Source organism: Genypterus blacodes, unplaced genomic scaffold (genome assembly GCF_046128005.1).
Source record: "Genypterus blacodes isolate CSIRO-AG114 ecotype Tasmania unplaced genomic scaffold, CSIRO-AGI_Gbla_v1 ptg000067l_1, whole genome shotgun sequence".
NCBI lineage: Eukaryota > Metazoa > Chordata > Actinopteri > Ophidiiformes > Ophidiidae > Genypterus > Genypterus blacodes.
In genome coordinates, this window is record NW_027466879.1 from 6,687,141 (window position 1) to 6,710,886 (window position 23,746).

Here is a 23,746-nt window from a genome sequence, read left to right on the forward strand (position 1 = left end):
CACATGCACTGTATGCAGTTGCAGTGTTGTCGATGTGTTCAGGTGAGAAGATAGAACCGCATAAACGTAGTCCTGTGAGTGTGTTTAGCATATCAATGGTGTCCAGGGCCCCGGCGAGTGTTACAGAACCACTATGAGCTTTCTAGTATGTTGTGTGTCCCCTCCACCTGCTGTATTTAAGGGGCTTTCTTGTGGCCTCGCAGAGCTGACATGAACATCTTTACTAAAGTTCCAGGATTAGCCCAACAAACCAGGTATGTTGAGAGTGCCGCGCACCGGTGGGACACAGAGCCGCCAGTCTGCCGTGGAGTGGGTGGGCCCAACGCTCCACATCCCACCATCCAGCCAGTTAAACCAAGTCTTATGATAGGAGCCATGCACACATACATTTTAGGTGCAGGTCAAAGGCTAAAACATCCATCTGTGGGAAATGAATCCTAATCTGTAACCGCTGCAACCCACAGTACAGTCAGTGTTGACATGTCGTTATCACATATGCCTTATTCAAGTGTCTTGTGTGTTGGGAGGATAATTGCTCATTAAAAATGTTTCTATATCCACAGCAAGCTGGGGTCTGTGCTCCAACGTGCCTTCTACGGGTCCAGTGGGAGGGTGAGTCAAATGATGATGTGGGATTGTTTTTTTTTTGGAGACCCTTCAAAAAAAGAGGGGTTGATTCAACTCAATAGCAACTTTTGAGGCTGGTTAGTTTTTGGGTGTACGTTGTACAATATATATGCTATATTTAACATTGAAAATGTAATGATGAGTATTTATTTATGTGTTTGGACCTGTGCTTGCCAGATTTTCACCTGGCAGCCTGGTTCTAAATAGTTAGTAGATAGTAGAATTTGGTAAATTCAGACAAACTGTATTTATATTTACACAGCCATAGTTACACATTCACATTATTTGTAATATCTAAATACAGAAGGGGGCAAGAATATTGGAAACAATATAGAGTTGAATCAACCTCTCTGTGACAACTAAAACTGTTACAAGCTACACAAAGGCAGGATTTGTTGCAGGCTTGTGGCAGTGTGCTGCACTGGATAATAGCATGATGCAAGATGACGTAATGCTCTTTCATTTGGACACGTGAGCGTTTCAGGAATAGGGCAGTCAAGTTACAGCAGATTGTGTCATCCACGTCTTATTTGTGACCTCAGGTGACCCTTTTCGAGCAGCGGAACTTTGCCGGCAGGCGGCTCGATCTGAGCTCCGACTGCTCCAGACTCAGTGACAAGAGCTTCCCTGAGAGATGTAACTCTGTGCAGGTGGAGAGTGGAGCGTAAGTTTACACCTCCACCCAAAGAAAAGCTCATGACAACGCCACACAGTGAGCAGTGGCATAGTGTATAAAGTAATACAAGTACACTCTCATTTATACTCGACTAAAGGATTTGAATTATTTGCAGCAAAGCGTGTGTGAGCGTCAACAGTGAAAGTACACATTGATTTGAGTGTTACATTTTTGTTGCATTGATCTTTTCCATCCCAGAAATATATAGCATATATGCAATAGTATCCAAAAACTACAAATGTACTCCATTATGTCCAACCACAATGTATGAAAGAAAATGTGATAACCTGAAATTATATCAGGTTTTTCTCAAGCGTTACCAGAAGGGTGATACATCTAAAAGTATGGACCTCAGAGCATGTTCCTTCTCTGTCCACTTTTGTTCACAGATGGGTCGGTTACGACAATGACAACTTCCGGGGCCGTCAGTACCTGTGGGACATGTGTGACAGGGGAGAGTACAACTGCTGTGAAAAGTGGTCTGCCCAGGGGGATCACATCTCCTCCGTCCGCTCTGTCAAACAGGTGGAGTTTTAAACACACACACAAACATATTTACTTGTAAAAATAGGTGCAGGGGCAGAGAACCTTGAGAGAAGTATCTGTAGGGAGTGGTGATAGAATCGTGTATTCAAGTGCAGTGATACATATGGTAAAAATGACTTCATCAGCAGTTGAGCTTTTTCCTGTTTCTTTCCTTCCTGCAGGACAACAACCCTGCCAAAGCTCAGCTGTTTGAGAGAGCTGGCTTCTCTGGTAAGAAGTTGGAGTTCCAGGATGACATCCCCAACCTGATGAGCCGCTACAGCCTCAACAGAGCCGCCTCCATCCGCGTCCTCGGAGGAGCGTAAGTATTGAATTACGAGTCAAAGTCCTTCTTTCTGTTCCACATCACAATTAACAATGAAGTGATTTTGGCTGAGTCAGGGCAGAGCTCACCCCCCCTCCTTTCCTGTGTGTCTGTGTAGGTGGGTTGTGTATCAGGAGCCGAACTACAGGGGCCCACATTACGTGCTGGAGAAGCGTGATTACAACAACTTCTCTGACTGGGGAAGCCAGAACGGCACAGTGGGTTCCATGCGCAGAGTCCGCTTCAGCTAGGACCACCCACCCTCCACACACACATACACATACAATAGCACCATCGCCATGTCCATCCATCAGCAGGACCATCACACACACAAACCCACACCAAGAAAACCGTGCCACCTTTTTTACTAATAAAATGGTGAAAACTTAACATTTGTGTGTTTGCTCATTAAGTCAGTGAAGAAGTGCTCATGAACCTGTTTGTCAAGATCTAAACCAGGAAAGTGCGAGACCACGAATGCCAATGTGATCAAGTAAATTCTGTGATCTTGGTGTCAAAGGTTGCAGTAAAATAGAGGGTTGAAACAGAGATGGCACAAGAATCAGCAGTAAGAATAAGATTGTTTCATACTTTAGTCAGAGCTGTCTCAGTACTGTGTAGGGGCCAGAGGCCAGGTTGAGACTGCGCTCAAAAATTTTGGAAGGAAGATTAGAAATGGGTCTGCTATGCAGAAGGTCTTTTTTCTTCTTTCAAAAACAGGTTCATTCAAATACATTTTTTAAAAGCAGCAGGCACAATGCCCGTGTCTATATTGTAAATCAGGACTCACTACCTTGTAAAATAGTTATATTGTATCATTAGCGTTTATTAATATTAAGCAGAGAGGCCCCAAGCACAATTTTGGCAGAGGATCAAGCAAGAGGGGCCTGGCCTTTGAGGACGCAACCAACTTAAAGTGGCCAATGTCTCTTAATTCCATTGGTCAGAATCAATCACTAGCTTTAGATTGAAACACTTTTAATGCATTTGAAGATTTCCTGTAATTGGGTCATCTGTTAGGATATTGTAGTAGTACTATGCCATTTGTTTTGTAATTTAATACTCAATTTCTACCTGTACACCTGAAAATTCCAGGATCAGGAGCTGCCGAGAGATATATATATATATATATATATATATATATATATATATATATATATATATATATATATATATATATATATATATATATATATATATATATATATATATATATATATATATATATATATATATATATATATATATATATATATATATATATATATATACATATATATATATACATATATATATATATACATACATATATACATATACATATATATACATACATATATACATATACATATATATACATATATATACATATATATATATATATATATATATATATATATATATATATATATATATATATATATATATATACATACATATATATACATATATATATACATATATACACACATATATATACACATATATACACACACACACTAAATGCTGCATGAAACTAGAATCACAAGTCTCCAGCATGTGTTGTCTACATTTGGTAGCAATTGTTCATCCAACAGTTGGGTCGACAAGTATTTGGACATTGACACAATGTTGGCTCTGTACATCACAATGGACTAGAAATGAAACAAGATGTGCCAAAACGTGAAATGTTTTATTCTGCTTTGATGAAGTATACATTTCCAATAAAGAAAAACCTATAACAGTTCCAAAACATCATAACCCAGGAATGACACATGCCACACAGTGCATATGAAAGTGTCACATGGGCAGATACAGTAGACAAATATCTAAAAACGGAACGTACCAGAGATGACTCAACTGCAGCAGTGTTTCAATTTGTGCCCAAATGGAAGCCATGCGAGAGTTAACGAGCAAAATTGACACATTTCAAACAAATAAGGCACCTGAGGTAAAACATAACAGCAGATGTAAAGCCTTCAATTGAACTACATGTAAAAGCAGTCAGGCAATCTTACCTCCAAAAAGGGAAAAATAAAACAAAATTAAAAATTAAGTTATAATTTAAATAGATATTTTTTAATTAAAGCTCAAATTCAACCCCTCGAGTGTCATGCAGAGTCTTTGCCATTATGATTGTGGTTGCTTGATTAATTGTAAACAGCGCACGTTAGGGCAAAACAATTAAGAAACCACTGGAATGAGAACCAAAAGCATTAAAAAGCTGGGAGATACTTTTCGTATAGCCAGTCTGAAATAAAGTGCAAGTGTAATATCCAAACATTAACATACCTGCAAACTCTATACATCTTTTGATTTTGAAAACAGCAAAATCTACCTAAAAAGACGGGTTTGCAGATATATGTAAATGTTAAACATGCCTCAAGGATTGTTGAGCAGCACAGCAGCCATGTCCTTGATCACTGAAGACTTCAGCTGAGGGATGAGGCTGATCCTCATCAACTTGCTACTGGAGTACTTGTTCTTCACCGCCTGCAGAGGAGGAAACTATTAGTTCAGCTCATTCTAAACACTGCAGCGCTCCGTTACCGTGCATGTCTGACACAAACTTACCAGGAACTTTGTTTTTCCTTCATTCACATTCGATACATTCTTGGCAATGTGCTGCATGACTGGCTTCAGATGGGCTTCATCATAAGTGGAGTAGTGCTGCTGTGTAGCAGACTGCAAGGGGAGAGAGCGAGCGAGAGCTTTGAATTTTTGTTTGATGCAAAAAAGGTAAATGACTTGAACCAGTCAACTGAGAGTCTGTGATGCTGATTGTGCCTGAGCGACTCACCCATTGCAGCCCACCAAGCAGCAGCTGGGAGAGACACATGGAAGCAGCTGCGACCTCAGAGGGGCGATAGTGCACCATGTCATAGTCGACCAGGGTCAGCTCCATCAGATACTTGGCCAGTGTGTGTCTCTCTACGTCAGACTGAGAAGACAGAACATTCAGCACACAGAGCTCTGAGGCAAAGAAACATTTTACAAAGCCTTTCTCCCCTACAGCCAAGACGGGCAGACACTCACATTTGCCACCTTTGAAGCCCGTCGGAGGAAGTGTAAAGGCAGAGGGCGGCCCAGGTCAAAGTTGAGGCTCCTCAAAACAATCTGCTCCATCTCCAGAATCTGAGGCTTTGTGAAGGCGTTGTCTGTGATGTAGGCAAAGTCTCCAACCTCTGGACAGTACATCTCCTCGTACTTTGAGGCCACCAGCATGGCAGTGACACCGACCAGCTGCAGCTTCCTGCGAGATACTGGCTGGACCTGCAGTACAATATAAATGTGGTTGAAAGAACAGGGGGAGAAGCCAGTTTCAGTTCAGAAGAAACTGCCACACCTGCAGCAAGTCCTGAATATTTCCTCTGTCGCCCGTTCATTTCCTCTGAAGCCTGCGCCACTGACAAATGTTGCACTTTCAACCAACTAGTCCCATCTAAATCACACTCATTCTGATATAAATCAGATGAACATGCTTTTAAACATAATCTGAAATCAGTGTTAACTCCATAATCAGATTAAGATCAGCTTCAAGTGTTAGTACTTTGACACATGTTCGTCCGTAAGCCAGATGTTCAAAATAAATGTTGCTCTGCCAGTTCCTGATCTTACTTGACCCCTTACCTGCAGAAAACGATCCAGGATGGCAACGGTGAGGTACAGAGTCTCTGGCAGGAGCTGGAACCTGGAGTGGACTTGGATGAGCCAGTCGATCAGAAGAGCCCGCATGCGTTCATTAATCTCATAACCCTGCATGTACTTTGGCTGCACAGCCTGCTGGACCTGCAATCACAGATGGCACACAAAATGAGACCCCTGCCAGTCGTGGGTAAGAGCAGCAGGTATGGTAAGAGAGGGAACATTACCTCCAGAACACGGAGGTAAGCGTAGATGTCTTTGACGTATTCAGAGCAGAGGTGTGGCATTTCTGCGTCCTCCTCGTCCACATCCTGTATAGTGAGCAGTGCCTCTGAGAAAGCCTGGCACAGTTGTTCTTCCTCCTTCATGGACACGTCAGCCACCTCCTCCGCTACAGAGGGGAGCGGATCAGAGGGTTCCTGGGTCTGGACCACTGGACGCTGCGGCTTGGGCACAGCAGCGGTTTTGGCTTTATGGACAGCAGAGGGTTTTGCTGAAGCATTGGCGAGTCCCGTTTTCTGAAGAAACAAAAGCCTGGTCAATATTATGTACAACTTATTCATCTAAATGACAACACGTGGGCGTGACCAGGCAATGAGGAGCATTACTATCACAGTTTCATATTCTTATGGCCAACTCATTGTGTTAAAAGGCTCATGGCGTTAAAAGGCCCGTGGCACTCCCTGTACAAATCTCTCATCTCAACTGTCCATAAAACTCTGAAACATCAATTTTCTAAACATTTCTCTTCATTTCGCCGATCTGTCATGATCTAAAAAGTGTTAGGCTACGTTTGAGTGCACAGCGGACATATTTTCTGCATGGGCTCATTTCAGGCAGGTTTATGGATTATTTATTCAGACAGCCCAAGACCAGAGGTCGCTTTGCAGTGCGTCACGACTGCCAATCTCCTGTAACTTTAATAACCCAGAGTTCACTTATAAGTACGGCGACTGTTGCATGTTCCACTCTCTCGGTGGTAAACTTTCTAAATTTGCATCACCACTCGAACGCAGCGTATTATTAGATTGTCATGGCTAAAATATTGTAACAATATATGTTAGTCAGTTATATTCTTGTTGTATTCACAATAATGGGCGTATGTGACTAACCAATCGTTGATTATGATTCTACAGCCTATTGTTCGACTAGCATTTAGCTTATTGGCACTTAGCCTCGCTGTTCTCTCCATACCATCGCTTTACTTGTGTTGCATCGAACCCTCATATGTACGACGCTTTGACTATAAACGCCTGCTAAATGTTAACTAGACGATATAATTGCCTTGTTTATATCGTTATACTGTGCAACATTTAATCGTGTGAGGTTTGCGTGTCGTGTCTCGTGCGTCACTGGGCAAAACGTACAGACACAGGCAGGCATCGAGACATTTTGTTTAAGTGCAATGTAATGTTCTCCTTTGTTACCTTTGAGTTCACTGCCACAGCTGTGCAGTTTGTCAGTTCTCCAAGCGCAGCTCTCTTCGGGCGTGCTAGCTGGACTTTACCCATTCTTGTTGGGTTTTCCACCTCACCAACCTGCCACAAAAGAGGAAGAAAAGACAACAGAAATGTTATGCTGCAAGTTTCGGAATTAAAGCACGGACGGGGACTCAAAAGTAGACACGACCAAGAACGAAATTAAGGATTCACAACTGAAAAATTTACGCTTACGCCACTAGTCAATGATAGCCGCTTTGAATCGCATAAAAAATATAAAACAATTTGCTTACGGCAGCTCGAACTTCCAGAGAAGACATGCTTGCTGTAGTATCGTTCCAAGTATGAATGATTTAAGGCGAAGGTTGAATCAGCAGCAGTTCACAACAAGTACGGAGAGAATCTGCGTTTACAAGGCAACGAAAACGATGGTGAGCACAGAATTCAAATATGGCCTCATCAGTTCCCATTGGCTACAGCTGCTGCAATCCTAACTTTCTATTGGCTAATGACATGGGGTCAAAGGTAGCGACCGTTTAACCCAGTGCTGTTGTAACGGAAGTGGAACCATCCGAATTATTTGTTTTCTGTGCATGAACGGCGAAAAGATAACCGATTTGCAGAGTTACTATGTTTTCTATCAACACCAAATTACATTTTCACACAAGTACCACTGACATCATTAATATCTTAAATATAATCATAAAAAGAAACGACAGGGAAAAGAAACAATACAGAAACGCACTGTAGCAGGAGAATGTCAGTGAGTGTGAGTGTTTTTCTAGAATAACTTTGGAAATACTGGTGGTGGAGACGTTCAGCAGCTATTTCTACACAGAACCAACGATTGAATATATATTATATAATGTACTGTATAAGAAAAATATTATTACAACAGCGCTACATTGTCGCCACCTACTGGCAACATGTTGGAACAATATGTATTCTTCAACTGACATTTACGTCTCTGCCTTACTTTTATACATAAAAATTAAGGTCGCTTGATTTGGCGTATCGTTTGAAATTATATTCTCATTTTTTTTCCACAATTCAAAATGTTTTGTACTCTAAAATACTTTATGTCTATACATTCCCGAGAAGAATCTGATCCGTTTACAAAAATTCCAAATGTGCAATAGATTCTTTTGCCACTTCTTATTCTACAGTTTAACATCTTTTGCTGCATGCAAGTGCTCATCTGAAGAAAACCACTAACTTGGAGGTGCACAAGGTCACAACGCTGCTTCTCCTTTTGGGAAAGAAATAACTAGAATTGTTTTGGGTATAGTCTGTTATATTAGAACAGAAACAATGTTATCAGTGTGAATGCCATTGCCAGCCCAGAGGTAAAGATGTTGTGTTATACAGTTCAAAACTTGTGATGTCTTTATTGCAGGTGGGCCAGGATGGATGTGTGTAAAATGTAGGGTTGTGTGGCTGCTGGGGCGGAGAGTAGGTCTTTTATGTGGGATTTCTCCACTTTTCGCCCCCGTCAAGATAAACAATCCTTTATTCGTCCCACAACAGGGAAATTCACAAACTTGAAAACTTAAGACAAATTTAGCAGACCAGGAATAAAAATATCAAATATCTTTATTGAAGGTCAAGGAAATGTCATCACAGGTTCCAATAAGGCTAAAATACAAAATAAAGTGCTAGTAAAATGTCCACTGAAGGTCAAGTTTGCCTCAAGGACTGTCGAGAGTAGCAGCAGCCATGTCCTTGATCACTGAAGACTTCAGCTGAGGGATGAGGCTGATCCTCATGAACTTGCTACTGGAGTACTTGTTCTTAACCGCCTGCAGAGGAGGAAACCATTAGTTCAGCTCATTCTAAACACGCAGTGCTCCGTTACCTTGCATGTCCGACACAAACTCACCAGGAACCTTGTTTTTCCTTCATTCACATTCGATACATTTTTGGCAATGTGCTGCATGACTGGCTTCAGATGGGCTTCATCATAAGTGGAGTAGTGCTGCTGTGTAGCAGACTGCAAGGCGAGAGAGAGAGAACCATTGAATTTTTGTTTGATACAAAAAAGTGAGAGTCTGTGATGCCGATTGTGCCTGAGCGACTCACCCATTGCAGCCCACCAAGCAGCAGCTGGGAGAGACACATGGAAGCAGCTGCGACCTCAGAGGGGCGATAGTGCACCATGTCATAGTCGACCAGGGTCAGCTCCATCAGATACTTGGCCAGTGTGTGTCTCTCTACGTCAGACTGAGAAGACAGAACATTCAGCACACAGAGCTCTGAGGCAAAGAAACATTTTACAAAGCCTTTCTCCCCTACAGCCAAGACGGGCAGACACTCACATTTGCCACCTTTGAAGCCCGTCGGAGGAAGTGTAAAGGCAGAGGGCGGCCCAGGTCAAAGTTGAGGCGCCTCAAAACAATCCGCTCCATTTCCAGAATCTGAGGCTTTGTGAAGGAGTTGTCTGTGATGTAGGCAAAGTCTCCAACCTCTGGACAGAACATCTCCTCGTACTTTGAGGCCACCAGCATGGCAGTGACACCGACCAGCTGCAGCTTCCTGCGAGAAACTGGCTGGACCTGAGTGATGGCATTAAACAAAAAATGTGTTGTGTTCAGCGCTTTGAGAAAAATCTCCTTTCAGCATTCTTTGTACCTGCAGAAAACGATCCAGGATGGCAACGGTGAGGTACAGAGTCTCTGGCAGGAGCTGGAACCTGGAGTGGACTTGGATGAGCCAGTCGATCAGAAGAGCCCGCATGCGTTCATTAATCTCATAACCCTGCATGTACTTTGGCTGCACAGCCTGCTGGACCTGCAATCACAGATGGCACACAAAATAAGACCCCTGCCAGTCGTGGGTAAGAGCAGCAGGTATGGCAAGTGAGGGAACATTACCTCCAGAACACGGAGGTAAGCGTAGATGTCTTTGACGTATTCAGAGCAGAGGTGTGGCATGTCTGCGTCCTCCTCGTCCACATCCTGTATAGTGAGCAGTGCCTCTGAGAAAGCCTGGCACAGTTGTTCTTCCTCCTTCATGGACACGTCAGCCACCTCCTCTGCTACAGGGGGGAGCGGATCAGAGGGTGCCTGGGTCTGGACCACTGGACGCTCCGGCTTGGGCACAGCAGCCGGTTTGGCTTTATGGACACCAGAGGGTTTTGCCGAAAATTTGCCCTTTTTCTGAAGAAACAAGATTAAAATACAATTACATTTACCTGGCCTGTTATGAGCTGCAGTCTTCATGAGAGTTTGTATGATGGGGAAATATTGTGATGCTAGTATGAGATCTGGTATTACTCCATGGCTTAACATAATCTAACCAGGATGGAGTTTTGAAGTGATACTGGATTTTCAGGACATTTGTGTGCAAGCCAAGTTACGCTCAGCCTTAAGCTGGAACATTGTGGAGGTTTGATGTTCATGTACAAAGCGTAGAGGTCTTTGAATGGAGCCTATTTAAATGCTTCTAAATTTAAAGCTATACTCACATATTTAGTTGCCCACACTGGTTCCTTACATTTTACCTCAAGTAGCCAAAATAATGTAGAGCGACAATCCAAATAATTTAGTTTTGTTTAAGAGCTTAACAGTTGTTTTTTTGTAATTGGAAATTCAGACGGAGAAGAAATAAACAACAACAACAACCACCACCACCACCACCACCACCATGTGCTACCTTCGTGTTGGCTGCCACGCCAGGACAGTTGGTCAGCTCTCCAAGCGCAGCTCTCCGTGGACCTGCTGAGGCTTTACCCATCTTCACTGCGCCCTCAGCGAATCCAGGCTGACAAGAGAGAGATAACAGCAAACCGCAAAATGGCAGCGGCGGTAAACACAAACAAGCGTAATGACAACAAAAGTCAGCAGACGCTCGCCGCTTCCACTGGTTTAAACAAGGGAATTCACTTACCGCAGTCCGGACTGTGACTGAAGACATGTTTAAAACGTGAGCGGTTTAAAGAAGACAATGTTTACCGACACACGACAGCAACCACAGGCCGAGAGGTACAGGTGAGCCAGAAGCAGGCCGCCTGTCTCTGCCTTCAAGTAGCACTCCGGCCATTGTCATTGGATACGGCGCCGTTAGATGCGCGCTTCTGATTGGTCAAAGGTCAATCAAGCGCAGGCAATGTATTTCAATGCAAAGGTACAAGTTACGTCCTCCAAATATCCATATTCTTATTCAGTAAAAGTTCAGTAAAAGCGTATTGTTATTGTTATTATTATTATTGTTATTATTATTATTATTATTATTTATTTTACCGTTTAGTATGTAACAGTTTATGGTCTTGTTGACTAATATCATTCAGTAACATTTTTAGTGTGGTGGGAGTGAAGTCACAGCATTAAAGTAAATAAAGGTAACTTTGAATTTGAGTTTTCTAACCACATATCCTGTCCTTTGTGGTCTGAGAGATCACTCATCAAAGAAAATCTGTTCAAAATGTGTTATTTAAGTGTTTATTAAGTCCCACATTTGACCCCATTAACTTCACAAACAAACAGAATGTATCTTATCATTTATTCTTCCAGATGGACAGATATTCCTATTAAAAGTATCTCCCCTTATAAAAAACAGTGACCATCAAATGCAGCTTCACCGATCCTCTCCAGCGACCTTCCATTCCCACTGAATGTACTCAGACTACAAAACCTACTGACCTGTTGGCTTGGTCAAATGTAAACAGTGACGGCTTCCATTGCCTTGACAGACGGACACCAAACAAACACAAATCTAAAGACCAAGTGCATAAAGCTGGGAATGCCTCGTTTACCACCTGTTTTACAGTGCAATTTTATTACTATATTTTCTTTATTAATACACCTGAAAGCATAAATGGAGTAGTCTGGCATTCCTTTGACTGTTCACTCACTTACAAGCTGTTGGGGGAAATTGAAAAACTCACAATATACATACATATTTTTGAGTAAGTTATGACATCTTCTTCTTCTTCAGCTTAAAAACCAACCTGATACAATCACATTGACTTTGTTCATTTGATGGTATGAACATTGGAGCTATATTCAGTTAAAACACAGTCAAGGACACACATTCATTAAAAAAAAACTGAACCTGTTGTTCTTAATCAGTGATCTTACCAGTATGAGAATGCTTATGAAGACATGATGTGCAAGCATTCAGAACAAGCACTGTGCTACAGGTTAGAAAAACATTATGGCAGGGACATGGGACATTAAGCACAACATGAACCCCTGCTGAGGTGCCTGACAGTTTAAAGCAGAGGGTGCCAGCCAAGAGTTCAAGTTTAAACATTAAAACCACTGGCACATGTTAAGGTTTGAGGTGGCTTGGTTGATCTTTTACCACTTCTGTTAGGCAGTTCTCAGAACCAACACAAAGCAACGAGTTATGTCATGAGGTGCAGTTTCTCCAGTTTTACACAGAACCCCTTACATTAAAACCTTTATTCTGTAATTCTCACCAACTGAACCACACTCCCGTAATAATATCTCTTTAAATGTAATGCAGAAGGCGATAGAACATACCACTGTATTCATGGGACAACAGACTGCACAGAAACACAAGAAATTAAATGATTGCAGTTAGATTTGTGATCCAAGTTGACATTTTGTTCCATCTGAAACCATTTTCTATTGCAGTAATACATGTACACTAATCTATCAGTTGTGCTGGTGTTGATGATCTTTCCAGGTGCTACTGAACACACCTTCCCATTTGACCTCCTTCATGCCAGACTTACTGAAGTCATGCCTTCATCTAACCACAATAATGCAACATGATTACAGTATAAAATCCAATACAGGGCAACAGTGGACAGCTGTATGGCAGACTACTCTAACTGAGGATATGATGTTGTATTTATAATACCATGAGAAAAGAACCGCAGACCAAATGGTTTGAAGAAGGACCAGCAGGTAATTACTTAATTATGTACAATTCTATGCTGGAAAATTTAGGTGGGATGGAATTGTTTTGACTCTTTTCAACATTTGTAGGCAAGTTCAACCTACAACACACAACAGTGTAATGTAATTTAAACAGTTTAACAGTGCAATGCAAGAAGATGAATAGAGGCTATTATCCAACTACGCTTAACCACAGTATATCCGTGGGGTGAGGTTGCACCTATAAATGCTACTCTCAAAGTCACTAAAAAGCTAAATTAATTTAAAAATGTATTGGCAAAAAAAGCATTAATGGTGGAATAATGTTTATTTTAACCACCAAACTCTCTGATATCAGTGCAGACCTATATATATATATGTATATATATAATACTTGAACTTATGGTTAAATCACTGAAATCATGAAGAAAAGTTGTGTGATGTTATGAATTCAATCTTCTTGTAATTGTTCTTGTGTCAAACAGATGTTAGTAAAGGTATAAACCATAACACTTCTCAAATCAAATTTGGTGACAGAAATGTTACAGAAGCATTGCAATGCTGCTCTGTTGTCACATCATTAAACAGTATTTTTCACTTCTTCTGTTGTTGGAAAGGGAAAGGTGTGTGAGAGAGCTGAGTGATGGGAGATTTTTGGTCACGGATACAAAACTGTTACCAGAATATGGAAGCGATATGTTGACAAGACGATCCTGATTTTGGCTGATCCTGAGGAACATCAGCTGCAGGCTTTGTGTTTTCCGGTTAAAACTGATGAAGATGAGACAAACAATGCACCAGCACCTCTGGTCTACATATTTATTCTGTAGGATTTTTTTTTAGAATGGATATCTTGGAGAGTTTGTGGATGCAATCAGCTGCCATTTTGGTTCATCTGCAGATACTCATTGTGCAGTTTTTCTTGGGTCTCGTAGAGTTTGCGCAGCTTCTTGGCTTGTCCTTTGCTGATCTCCTTCCCTTCAGCATCATGCGTAGGGAAACCCTGTGAGCAGTAACAACAGAGAGAACTTCAGCTCGTTCTAGATCTATAGAAATCGCTCAAAATCCAGACTTGTATGGCCAAACATAATTACTAGATCTGTAGTGACCGTAAAGACAATGAACGCCACAAATAAAGACATTTTTACCGTTTCATCAAACTTGGAATATTTGTCAGTTTCTGTGCGAAACATTTCACATGGAGGGATCTTCATCTTTGCCAGTTTAGCCATCTAAAAGAGAAAGGCACCAAGTGAGCAAACATGTTTGCTTCATCATCAGAATGACAAAAGCAACATCAAACCATAACAAGGATTTATCAAATGTGGCACAAGGAATCCTGAGTTATAGTTACATCACATAATTAGCACATGTGTCTTCCTCATCTAGTGTCTACTGAAGTTAAGTAGAACAATAGTTTGTGTGCCTGACCTCTTGTTCTTGCTTCTTCCTGGCAGCTTCTTCCTTCTTCTTTTGCTTCTCTTCTTCCATCTGTGGAAGAAGATATATTTGAACTGCAGCACCATTGTTGAGGAGGATAAATGTTTTTTCAGGTAATGAGTGCTGTGGTTTTGTCTGACTTCCTGTTTTAAACAGATGAAAGCATCTTGAAACGCATTTCAACAATATAACTGCTCTCTTACCCTTTTCTTGTCCTCTTTCTCCTTCATCAAGGTTTCTTTATCCACCAGTTTCACCACAGTAGGAAGGCCTGTAACACAGTAGTTTCATTCTCACTGAAGGAGTACCAAGGCTTTGTTGTTACCCTGCATTTCTTCTGTAGCAGCCGTTTTCCCATCTTATTTATAATTAGGACAGAATATTCAAATTTTCCGCTCGTTTACCTTCATGATCTTCTAGTCGGACTCCCAGTTCAGGCAATGTATCATCACGGACCACATCACACAGCTGCAGCAAGGCTGTCACTACAAATGATTAAAAATGCTTTTATTAAACCCTATAAAGTGGAAAACAGAGGTCATACATTCAAACATTCAAGAACGTCCCATTTGCAAAAAGCATCATTCCACCTCATAACATCAGTCTCTTCATGTTGGGAGCTAAAAATTCAGATGTGTTCTTACCCTTCTGTTCTCTGGCAATTTTTCGGACGCCTGCTCTGAAATCTGACAGCACTGTCAAGTATGGCATCACTGTGCTCTCCAGCTGGGAAAGAGCAGCAATATTTTACTATATGTTCATATAATGGCAGTATCATGAAATGATAAAAGCAAAACTATTAATCCTGAGACTAAACATTATTGACATTGAGCTATTTTTGCAGAATATCTTTCAACACCACATTTTAAATTTTCTTTGAAAATTGACAGTGAAATTATACTTTTATCTAAAATACACAAATGTGACACATCAATGTTAACGTGTTAATAAGTAAAGGACTGATCAAAACAAAGCCTCTGGACCAATGAGTTGTCTTACTGGATGCATTTCTATGGCTATCCTCCTCAGGATTTGACACTTGAGGGATGTTAATTTGTCCTGAGAACCAATCATTTAATAAACATTTCCACCCCAGAGAAAAACACTTCACGCCCTGAGAGTCTGTCTATACTTACATCAAAGTTCTGACTTTGTCCTCCGACTGGAAAACCGATGAGCTCAGATCCTTCAATGGCACCAAATACCTGGACAACAAAGAGTTGTCATGTCAACACCTTTCAGACAGTGGACAAAACCTGACCTGCTTCTTTCTTAAATTCAGAGGAAGAACCATCACTGTGCTGCCTTCAATGACTCGCTCACCTTCAGAATACCGGTAAGGTACCCAGCTATACTTTCCACCAGCATGCGGTTGGGCTTCATCTTGGCGCTCTTCCTACTGGCGATGTACGTGTTGCTCTGGCTGACCAGCGCTCTCATCTCCTCCATAGCAGTGCGAGTATCCATGTTATCACACAGGGCTTCATGGACGGCAGACTTCTTGTCAAAGAAACTAGACAAAAAAGGAGATTCAACATCGTCTCAGAAACCAAACCCTCATTTGCGAGTTTGGGTTGCTTCAGGTCAAAACTGTGCCACAGATATTAGTTAGGGGCCACTTTAAAGACGCTTTGTACATGTTCATCTGCTACTAGCTTTATTGTTGTTACTCTCTCACCAGTTGTTAAGGTCCACCTCTGCTGCCTCCCACTTCTCAAACTGCCCTGTGATATCGGTAGGAGCACGCAGCAAGTCTTTCACATTGAGGAAGAACTCCTGTGACACGAATAAAAAGGCCAATCAGTACAAAACATGGCCCCACCTCAGGATTAAGATCACAGTCTGAAATGAAAGGCGGCTTTGTTCACTTACATTCATGAACTTCTCATACTGGACTGCCGACTCCATCGTGTTAGCAGAGTAGTCTAGGGTGTCTTTCCAGGAATGCATTAAGAAAGCTAAGCGGAGCTGACGAGCTGCAGGGACAACACAGGGAGGGAACAGTTAGATTCATCTGAGTACCTGTAAGTTAGTGTAGTTTATTTGACAAAAAAAGTAAAATGGAAACACATTTTCTTTAATGGCAAGGAGAACACAACCAAGTCCCACACATCTACCTTGATATCTAAGCAGAAATTACAAACAAGCAACATTTAAACAAAGTAAAGGTAAAGCCCAACCTTTGTATATAAACAATGTATTAATATTAGTGTTGTTAAGTTAAAAAAGTGACTTAACACCAAGATGTATCAGTTACATATTCAACATCAACGGGATGTGTTACCTGAATTCTTTGCGAGGGCGTCTTTGATCGTGATGAAGTTCTTCAGAGATTTGGACATCTTGCAGCCTGCGATGGTCAGGTGTCCAGTGTGCAGGAAGTAACGAACCCAGTGATCGTTTTCAAAGAAAGCCTGTGTGACAAACAAATCATCAGATGTTTAAAATGGCACAAATCCATAATAACAAGACTTCCTCTCTCTTTTTTTTCTTTCTTACCTCAGATTGAGCCAACTCGTTGTCGTGATGGGGAAATCGAAGGTCAAACCCCCCACCGTGGATGTCCATGGACTCTCCCAGGATAGAGCCCGCCATGGCAGAACATTCAATGTGCCAGCCTGGCCTTCCCTGGAACGATATGAAAAGGAAAACTATAATAACAAAACCAACCAAATCTATCTGCATAGATGACAACACTATTTCATTCGCACCAAAGATGGCTGGTTCAGATCATAAACCCTTAATTTGGATGTATTGGAAGCTTTGAACAGTCATGTTGGACATAAACTCTCACCTTCCCCCATGGAGAGTCCCACGAGGGTTCTCCTGGTTTGGAGGCTTTCCACAGGGCAAAGTCATTTTGGGACTTTTTCTCACTTAATCTGTCTGCAGAGATGCTCAGGTCCCCTAAAGAACACACAAGTAAAAGGTCCATTTAACAAGAACAGGAGAATTGTCTGCAGTGATCGTGTAGCAATTAGGTTCCATTTCAGTGGCCTGCCAAGTGTAGCAAATAAAACTCAAACAAGGGGGCAAAAAATGACCCCTGCATCGCTGACTGTAATGTAATGAGCCATCGTGAATGAACTCATCATTTTAATGAATCAATGTAAGAAGAACAAAGAAACTTGTTTTAATTAAGATGTTGACACAAGTTCTGGCTCTGATCATGACCTGAGATCATGAATTGGCCCTTGTAATCTCTGTGTTGTTTAGATTAATGAGTTATTATTGTGATCAGTTAAGACAAAGTGCCTTTTAAATGTGTAAGGGAAAAAGTTTCCCCATCAAAAATAAATTATTTCCTAACCTGGACCTGCCGACCTACTGTACTTTTATTTACGAACTGTATCTATTTGATAAGTCGATTTTAAGATGAAACATGTAGAAACGTACCTTCTCCTTCCTGTAAAGCTTTTTGGTCACCCACTGCCTCAGGCACCAGTTTGCCATATGAATGTTGTGGACAAGCATCAAATTTTGCGGTGTTAAAGTACACTGAACCGTTTGAGTCATAGCTGCAAACAGAAAACAAAAGTGATTAAAACAAATGTCTCTGAGTCAAACCCATACTCGTGTCACTGATGATGAGGATGTGGTATAAATCAGAGACACTTCCAGGCTCTTCCTTACCCATATCCATTAGAGACCACCTTCTGCACAAACTCCACGATCTCTGGCACGTATTCACTGACCCGAGTGAGAACATCAGCAGGAAGAACCTGGTGGCCAGTAAGACAATTGAGGAACAATAACCTCAGTGTAAACAATATACATTAAAAAGCCTTTACATTACTTTCACATATTAAACGTTGGATCATTTTATTTTAGAGCAGTACACTGATTAGTAACTACAGTTTTGACTGCAGTTTGTATGTTCTTTCCATGCATATCACTAATGTCTTCCTTCATACCACATGGTTACATTTAAAAACGGGTTGTTTTCCCTCTACTTACATTCAAGGCTTCCATGTCTTTATGGTACTCTCCCTCCCAGAAATTAGGTAGAGTGGAGAAGATTGAATTCTCTGTGACCTGACTTCCAAACTGCTGGTCCAACCAGTCAGCCAGAAGGTCCTTGGCATTTTCCAACAGCGTCTTCAAAGAAAGAAAAAAAAAAACGTCAGCAAAAGTCACTCTGTTAAAATACAACAAATTACAGTATTCTTCTGTGTCAGTTTCAAACACAAACAAGACAAGACAATGACTCTTTTGTAAAACTGTAAAACACCCGCTCAGTCTCACCTGAGCCAGCGGTTGTACGACTCCATCTGCTGCTTCGCTCTCCATGGCCATCTGCAGGGGGTTCAGGGCAGCAGTGACCGCAGCGTCAAGCCTTTCCAACATCTGCTTCTTATCAGGGTCTGTGGTTGAAGCCAAATGGGTCTGAAAAGGCTGAATGAAAAAGACACAAAAACACAAAAGACTAAGCTTCAGGAGATCAGTTGTAAGTGTGGCCGAACATGTTATTGTAGTTAACCTGCAGTTTTTGAGCTGATCTAGTGTGGCAAATCAAAAAGTGAAAGACTGAAGACTCAGAGTTCCCTTCCTCTGGGCTCCAACATGTTGAAAATACATCCAAACCGCTATAAACTGCTGAATGAATGGTCTCACCCCTCTGGCACTCAGGACGTCCTGTAGGATTTGGGCAGCAGGTGGGTTTTTCTCCTTGTACTGGTCCAGCAGGTAGTTCTGCCTCGCCCTCTTGATGATCTGAATTAAAGAAATACAAACATAAGAAAATTATTCAACCCATGCCTCATTTTCTACAAAATAACTAACCAGTGACTGAATAATTGCAAACAGGTGTCGGACATTGTGGAGATCGTTTTTTATACAGAAAGAGGTGGAAAAGGAGAGAGAGATGGAGAGAGATTTCAATTCCATTCAGACAATAGAGCCGTGAAGAATAAACCACACCCACTTTGTCATCTATGTCTGTGATGTTCATACAGTACAGGACGTCATACTTGAAGTAGTCCCTCAGTATCCTTCGAAGGATATCGAACGAGATGTAGGATCTGGAAAAGGAGGGACATTACATCATACAACATTATGAAAGGAGAAGGGAAAGTCCAGTCTTGAGCTCTTTTTTATTTAGGATAAAGCAGGTGAAGTCATGATAACCTGCTTACCTGGCATGTCCCATGTGCGATGCGTCGTACACAGTAGGTCCACAGCAGTACCATGAGACTTTATTCCCTTTTTGGGGAACAAACAGCTCCTGCAACATTAAGATGGTAGATGTAAATGTGAACAATGTCTGTACGTAGGTGGGTAGAGCTTCAGGATTATCTGCGTTCTGTTGGACTGAACGTTCAGCACAGATCTAAATAGAGATTATGTCATTTCCCTGAGTGTAAGAAAGAAGCAACATGTGTTATTTCTCACAACATCAGATAATAGTCAGTATTTAGTTTGGGGCTTTTACCCTGTGAAAAAACGAGTCTGTGCTCGCACGCTGTCCATGGTGCTGAACACCATGGCAATAGTAAACAATGGGGCCGATTCATTAAAAATAAATTAAAGATACTGCTCTGTATCCAAATGTCAAAAAATCTCCTCAGAATCCATTTGGTACTTAGTTGATATACTGTATATTGTTCTGTTGGGTTGTTGCACACCATCGAGGCACAATGATAAGACCTGTGTGTGCCTGTCTGTGACACAAGTACTGACATTGATGTCTTTGTTATTCCGGAGTATCTCACCTTAGTTCTTGTCAGGCTGTTGTAGAGTCGCAGCTGGGGAACATCTGTTCCTGCCGGTGGAGACCAAGGGGGCTGAACCCTCTTTCCTTTGACTGAAGCAAAAGCACACAACAATAAAAATGTTAGGTTATTTATCATTTCAATTGAGAGCTCTCGGAATCAAATGGAAATGTTTCAGACCGCCACAGAATTTGTGTTACACACTAAATTCATGCGTTTGTACGGGTGGGGCTGGAGTGCTGCTGACATATCAATCTGCTGACATATCAATCAATACTGACAGGAAGGAATGGGCATCAATCCTCCTCTGCCCCTGCATCAGTCCCAGTAAACTTATTACACAAGCTCTTCATACTCAAAGCTGCTAAGGGTGCAAAATGAAATCACAACACCAAAGCTTCAACCAGAGGAAAACACAACACCACATTTATATTTTTGTTTAAGCACCATCGTCAAAAAAGTAAAGTCGTGACAGAGATAGAGGGGCTGCAAACGTAAAACTAAATTGACACTACAGCAGGTTGCAGCCACCGGTTGTTAGAGAGGCTGATAGTAGGAAGATATGACAGCCAAAGAGACGTACAAAGATCATTCTAATGACACAAATGACAGAAACACAATCTCTATTTTCATATAATTTGTTAAGAATTCGTAATATAATCATCATCTACCAATAACACTGAACCTACAGATCAATCAGGTAATTTTTTCTTCTTCTCTTAGTTTTAATTTAGTCATAACCCAAAAAGTGAGGCATCCTATAAATCTTAACATATTGTAAATGTTATGTGCTGTGTAATAAACAGCTCCACACTGAAGGCAGATGCTGATTAGGACATATTCTGCATCAAAGCCACACACAGCATGCACTAACACTCGGCTGGGGCAGCACAAAATGCCCAGGTATGCAATACACACATGCTAGAAATACATCCCATCTGATCTACACATGTAAGGTCCAACGGGAGAGAACAAACAGATCCAAACCTATGACAAGGCTCCATCTGAAGCTCAATGTCTACAGGCATAAATGAGAGGGAAGTAAGCTCTCGCAACTGCCGGTCACTTTGTGTGAGTAATGACAAACACACACTCCTTAGTGCTCAGCAACAATCTGGATGAAAGGAAAAACAATCTACCAGTGACAGTATGATTCCAGCAAAAGACAAGATTTCACCCAACGGCCTGGCTGCAGTCCAAATGATGATGACGTCATGCATGTCAGTGTTTACATAAAAGAGTGTTAGAGCTGTGTATAGTTAAGTCAAACATAGTGCTGGGTGCGTTTGGGATCTCTGACAGCCTCAAATATCTGGGCAGGTATAATGGGACCATCGCTTCCCCCAGTCTGTTTGGGCCTCACAACAACTGTCTACTCACTGCTGCTCTCTGCGCTGACGTCCTGCTTCAGGGCCGCTATGTGTCTGTACCAGCGCAGAACGTGGACATGTTGTGGAGACGGGGGCCTGTGGAGGTGCTTAAAGGCTTGCAGGTCAGCCTGGGAAGGGCTGAACCCAGCCAGGTAGCTGCGTGAGGTAAGGTAGTCATTCAGGGCCCCTGTCAGCGCTGCCTCCTCATTTATCTGTAGCAAGAAGCCAAACTCAAAGGCTGCAGAAACAAGAGGGCAAATATTCGCAAGTAATTACCGACAAGACCGCAACAGCCAGAGGAACCACTAACATCAGCACAAGTTCACTTTGGACAACCAGTGAGAGCGAGCAATCGGGCCTAGTGTATCTCTCAGTCAGAGCAAAGATTTCTGTCAACACACTTCAAGCTCAAGTTATGGTTAATGATTTCTGACCTTGAATGAGCTTGGTTGGCCTCAACCTGACAGACAGACACACGGCTACTAGTTTAGTTTAGATATGGCAGGATAAGCACGTTTCTACCAGGTATGAGCCTGGTGTATTTTAACACAAACATCAACCTCCAGTAGCTCTTTGCACACAGACTACAGGCGGAATTCACAAAAAGGATGTCACACTTAAGAGGACAAATGGGAACCAAAGTCACCGCCACAGATGAGACATTGAAACACAGAATCCAGTCAAAAGATTCTTATCGGTGTAATTTATAAAATCTACCTCCATCAGCAGCTCTCTATCATTGTGCTGTATATGTCAAATGACTCACCACACTCACACACACTCACACACCACACAAGACCGCCAGAACACTAAGAGTGAAAGTCACACTCTCAAAAATGTTCCTACTGATGTGCCACTGAAACACTAGGAGTGAAAATGAAACAAAGTCAAAAAAGAAACTAGCAAGCAAAAGCAAAGAATGAAGAAACCTCTTCAATATCTCTGAATAAATGTAAAACTGGAAATATCAACTATCGCACGAATTTACCTTAGAATACATCTGATGAATGTCAAGACAGCTGTTAGAGTTGAGATTCAGTGATATAAGGTTTGCCATTATTTAATTTTAAGATTCAATCAAATGTCGAAAGTAATGAGCAATAACTCAATAATCATCACCAACTCATCACCAACTACTGAAAATGTGCCCAATGTTTTATTACTGATGTTTAGGAATAAAACTAACTAACTAAATACATGAATACCAAGGCACAGTCAAAACTCTTTTTTCCAGCAGCGCTACAATTTCAACAATTATTTTATGTTTCGTAGCCTTTTAGGATGACAAACCAACTTTAGCAGTAAAATAAAACAAGGTTAGGTTTAATAATAATAGGTGGCGTGTCGTTATTTACAATGCAGAGGAGGCTTTGATCAGAATGTGATGATCTGTGTGTCTTTGCAGAGACCTAACAATGCATCTATAATGAACAGATGCGTTTGTAAACCACATTCAATTCTTTTACAGGCTGGTTAACAGGGACACGACGCTGTTAGCCACTAAACAGCGACGACTGTTGAAATGAAACCATTTCAGAACTTTAAATGGCACTGACACAAACCCCTGCTTGGTGTTATTGTTACGTTAGCCGAATTGAACCGCGTTTCATTCACTGCTTAATACTTGAATCATATTTCTTAATTTATGTTCCTTGGCCGGACTGATGAACAAATACACAGATTTTATTAAAGGGGTTTGCCGTATGGTTCTCTGCTCCTTCAGGCTAAGCGGCTCGTCTGGAAGCTAACGTTTGATCAGCGGCCGTGACTGTTGGATTAAACATTGAAAATATTGCTGTCATAACCTTCGCATGGATATTCAGCTAATAAGTCCATAAGGTGACAAAATTAAAGCATTTAGCAGTACCTTGTTCTCCGGAGGTGGACATTGCTACGGTGCCAAATGGTTGATGCTGATGCAACAATAACGTGTCCGGAAGAAGTTGCGTTCACGTACTGCATGCTATCGTGTGTAACATTGGGTTTTACTTTTAATTTAATTTTAGATAATAGAAATTTGCGTTTTGAGTTCTAAAATGATGGAGGAAATACAGAAATATGCTCAACGGGTATAACACACAGTGCAATGTACCCTAAGACATCTATTGTACAAAGATTGAACACAGGCTCTGGAGGTTCTCCTGTAACGCTTGCACCCAAATGTTT

At 41.5% G+C, this 23,746-nt stretch overlaps 4 protein-coding genes across 5 annotated transcripts; 1 reads left to right on the forward strand and 3 right to left on the reverse strand.

Moving 5' to 3' along the window:
• Positions 1–210: 210 nt before the first annotated feature.
• crybgx (crystallin beta gamma X) lies at positions 211–2,404 on the forward strand. The gene is made up of 6 exons (XM_076156133.1): positions 211–254; positions 564–612; positions 1,170–1,291; positions 1,693–1,828; positions 2,011–2,150; positions 2,272–2,404. The coding sequence occupies exons 1-6, from the start codon at positions 211–213 to the stop codon at positions 2,402–2,404; spliced, it is 624 nt and encodes a 207-aa protein (XP_076012248.1).
• Positions 2,405–3,811: 1,407 nt separating this feature from the next.
• On the reverse strand, positions 3,812–7,647 carry LOC143004694 (G2/mitotic-specific cyclin-B2-like). Its single transcript, XM_076155814.1, has 8 exons — positions 7,510–7,647; positions 7,205–7,315; positions 6,005–6,295; positions 5,763–5,921; positions 5,169–5,405; positions 4,933–5,073; positions 4,707–4,817; positions 3,812–4,625 (listed from the first exon to the last, which is right to left on the reverse strand). Exons 1-8 carry the CDS (start codon positions 7,534–7,536, stop codon positions 4,515–4,517), a joined length of 1,188 nt encoding a protein of 395 aa, XP_076011929.1. The 5' UTR covers positions 7,537–7,647; the 3' UTR covers positions 3,812–4,514.
• Positions 7,648–8,791: 1,144 nt separating this feature from the next.
• LOC143004768 (G2/mitotic-specific cyclin-B2-like) lies at positions 8,792–11,218 on the reverse strand. Its single transcript, XM_076155909.1, has 8 exons — positions 11,102–11,218; positions 10,868–10,975; positions 10,087–10,371; positions 9,845–10,003; positions 9,532–9,768; positions 9,296–9,436; positions 9,096–9,206; positions 8,792–9,015 (listed from the first exon to the last, which is right to left on the reverse strand). The coding sequence occupies exons 1-8, from the start codon at positions 11,126–11,128 to the stop codon at positions 8,905–8,907; spliced, it is 1,179 nt and encodes a 392-aa protein (XP_076012024.1). The 5' UTR covers positions 11,129–11,218; the 3' UTR covers positions 8,792–8,904.
• Positions 11,219–11,699: 481 nt separating this feature from the next.
• On the reverse strand, positions 11,700–23,553 carry cars1 (cysteinyl-tRNA synthetase 1). 2 transcript variants are annotated; one of them, XM_076156097.1, is made up of 23 exons: positions 23,448–23,534; positions 21,591–21,818; positions 20,211–20,302; positions 19,635–19,723; positions 19,424–19,520; positions 19,114–19,212; positions 18,745–18,894; positions 18,457–18,597; positions 18,133–18,221; positions 17,896–18,017; positions 17,294–17,406; positions 16,999–17,127; positions 16,784–16,913; positions 16,372–16,475; positions 16,178–16,275; positions 15,823–16,012; positions 15,636–15,704; positions 15,144–15,225; positions 14,904–14,984; positions 14,703–14,770; positions 14,491–14,550; positions 14,208–14,291; positions 11,700–14,062 (listed from the first exon to the last, which is right to left on the reverse strand). In XM_076156097.1, exons 1-23 carry the CDS (start codon positions 23,467–23,469, stop codon positions 13,934–13,936), a joined length of 2,466 nt encoding a protein of 821 aa, XP_076012212.1. In that variant the 5' UTR covers positions 23,470–23,534; the 3' UTR covers positions 11,700–13,933. The 2 variants fall into 2 exon arrangements, with proteins under 2 accessions (XP_076012212.1, XP_076012213.1); XM_076156098.1 differs by lacking the exon at positions 21,591–21,818 and having other exon boundaries at positions 23,448–23,553.
• Positions 23,554–23,746: the final 193 nt, after the last annotated feature.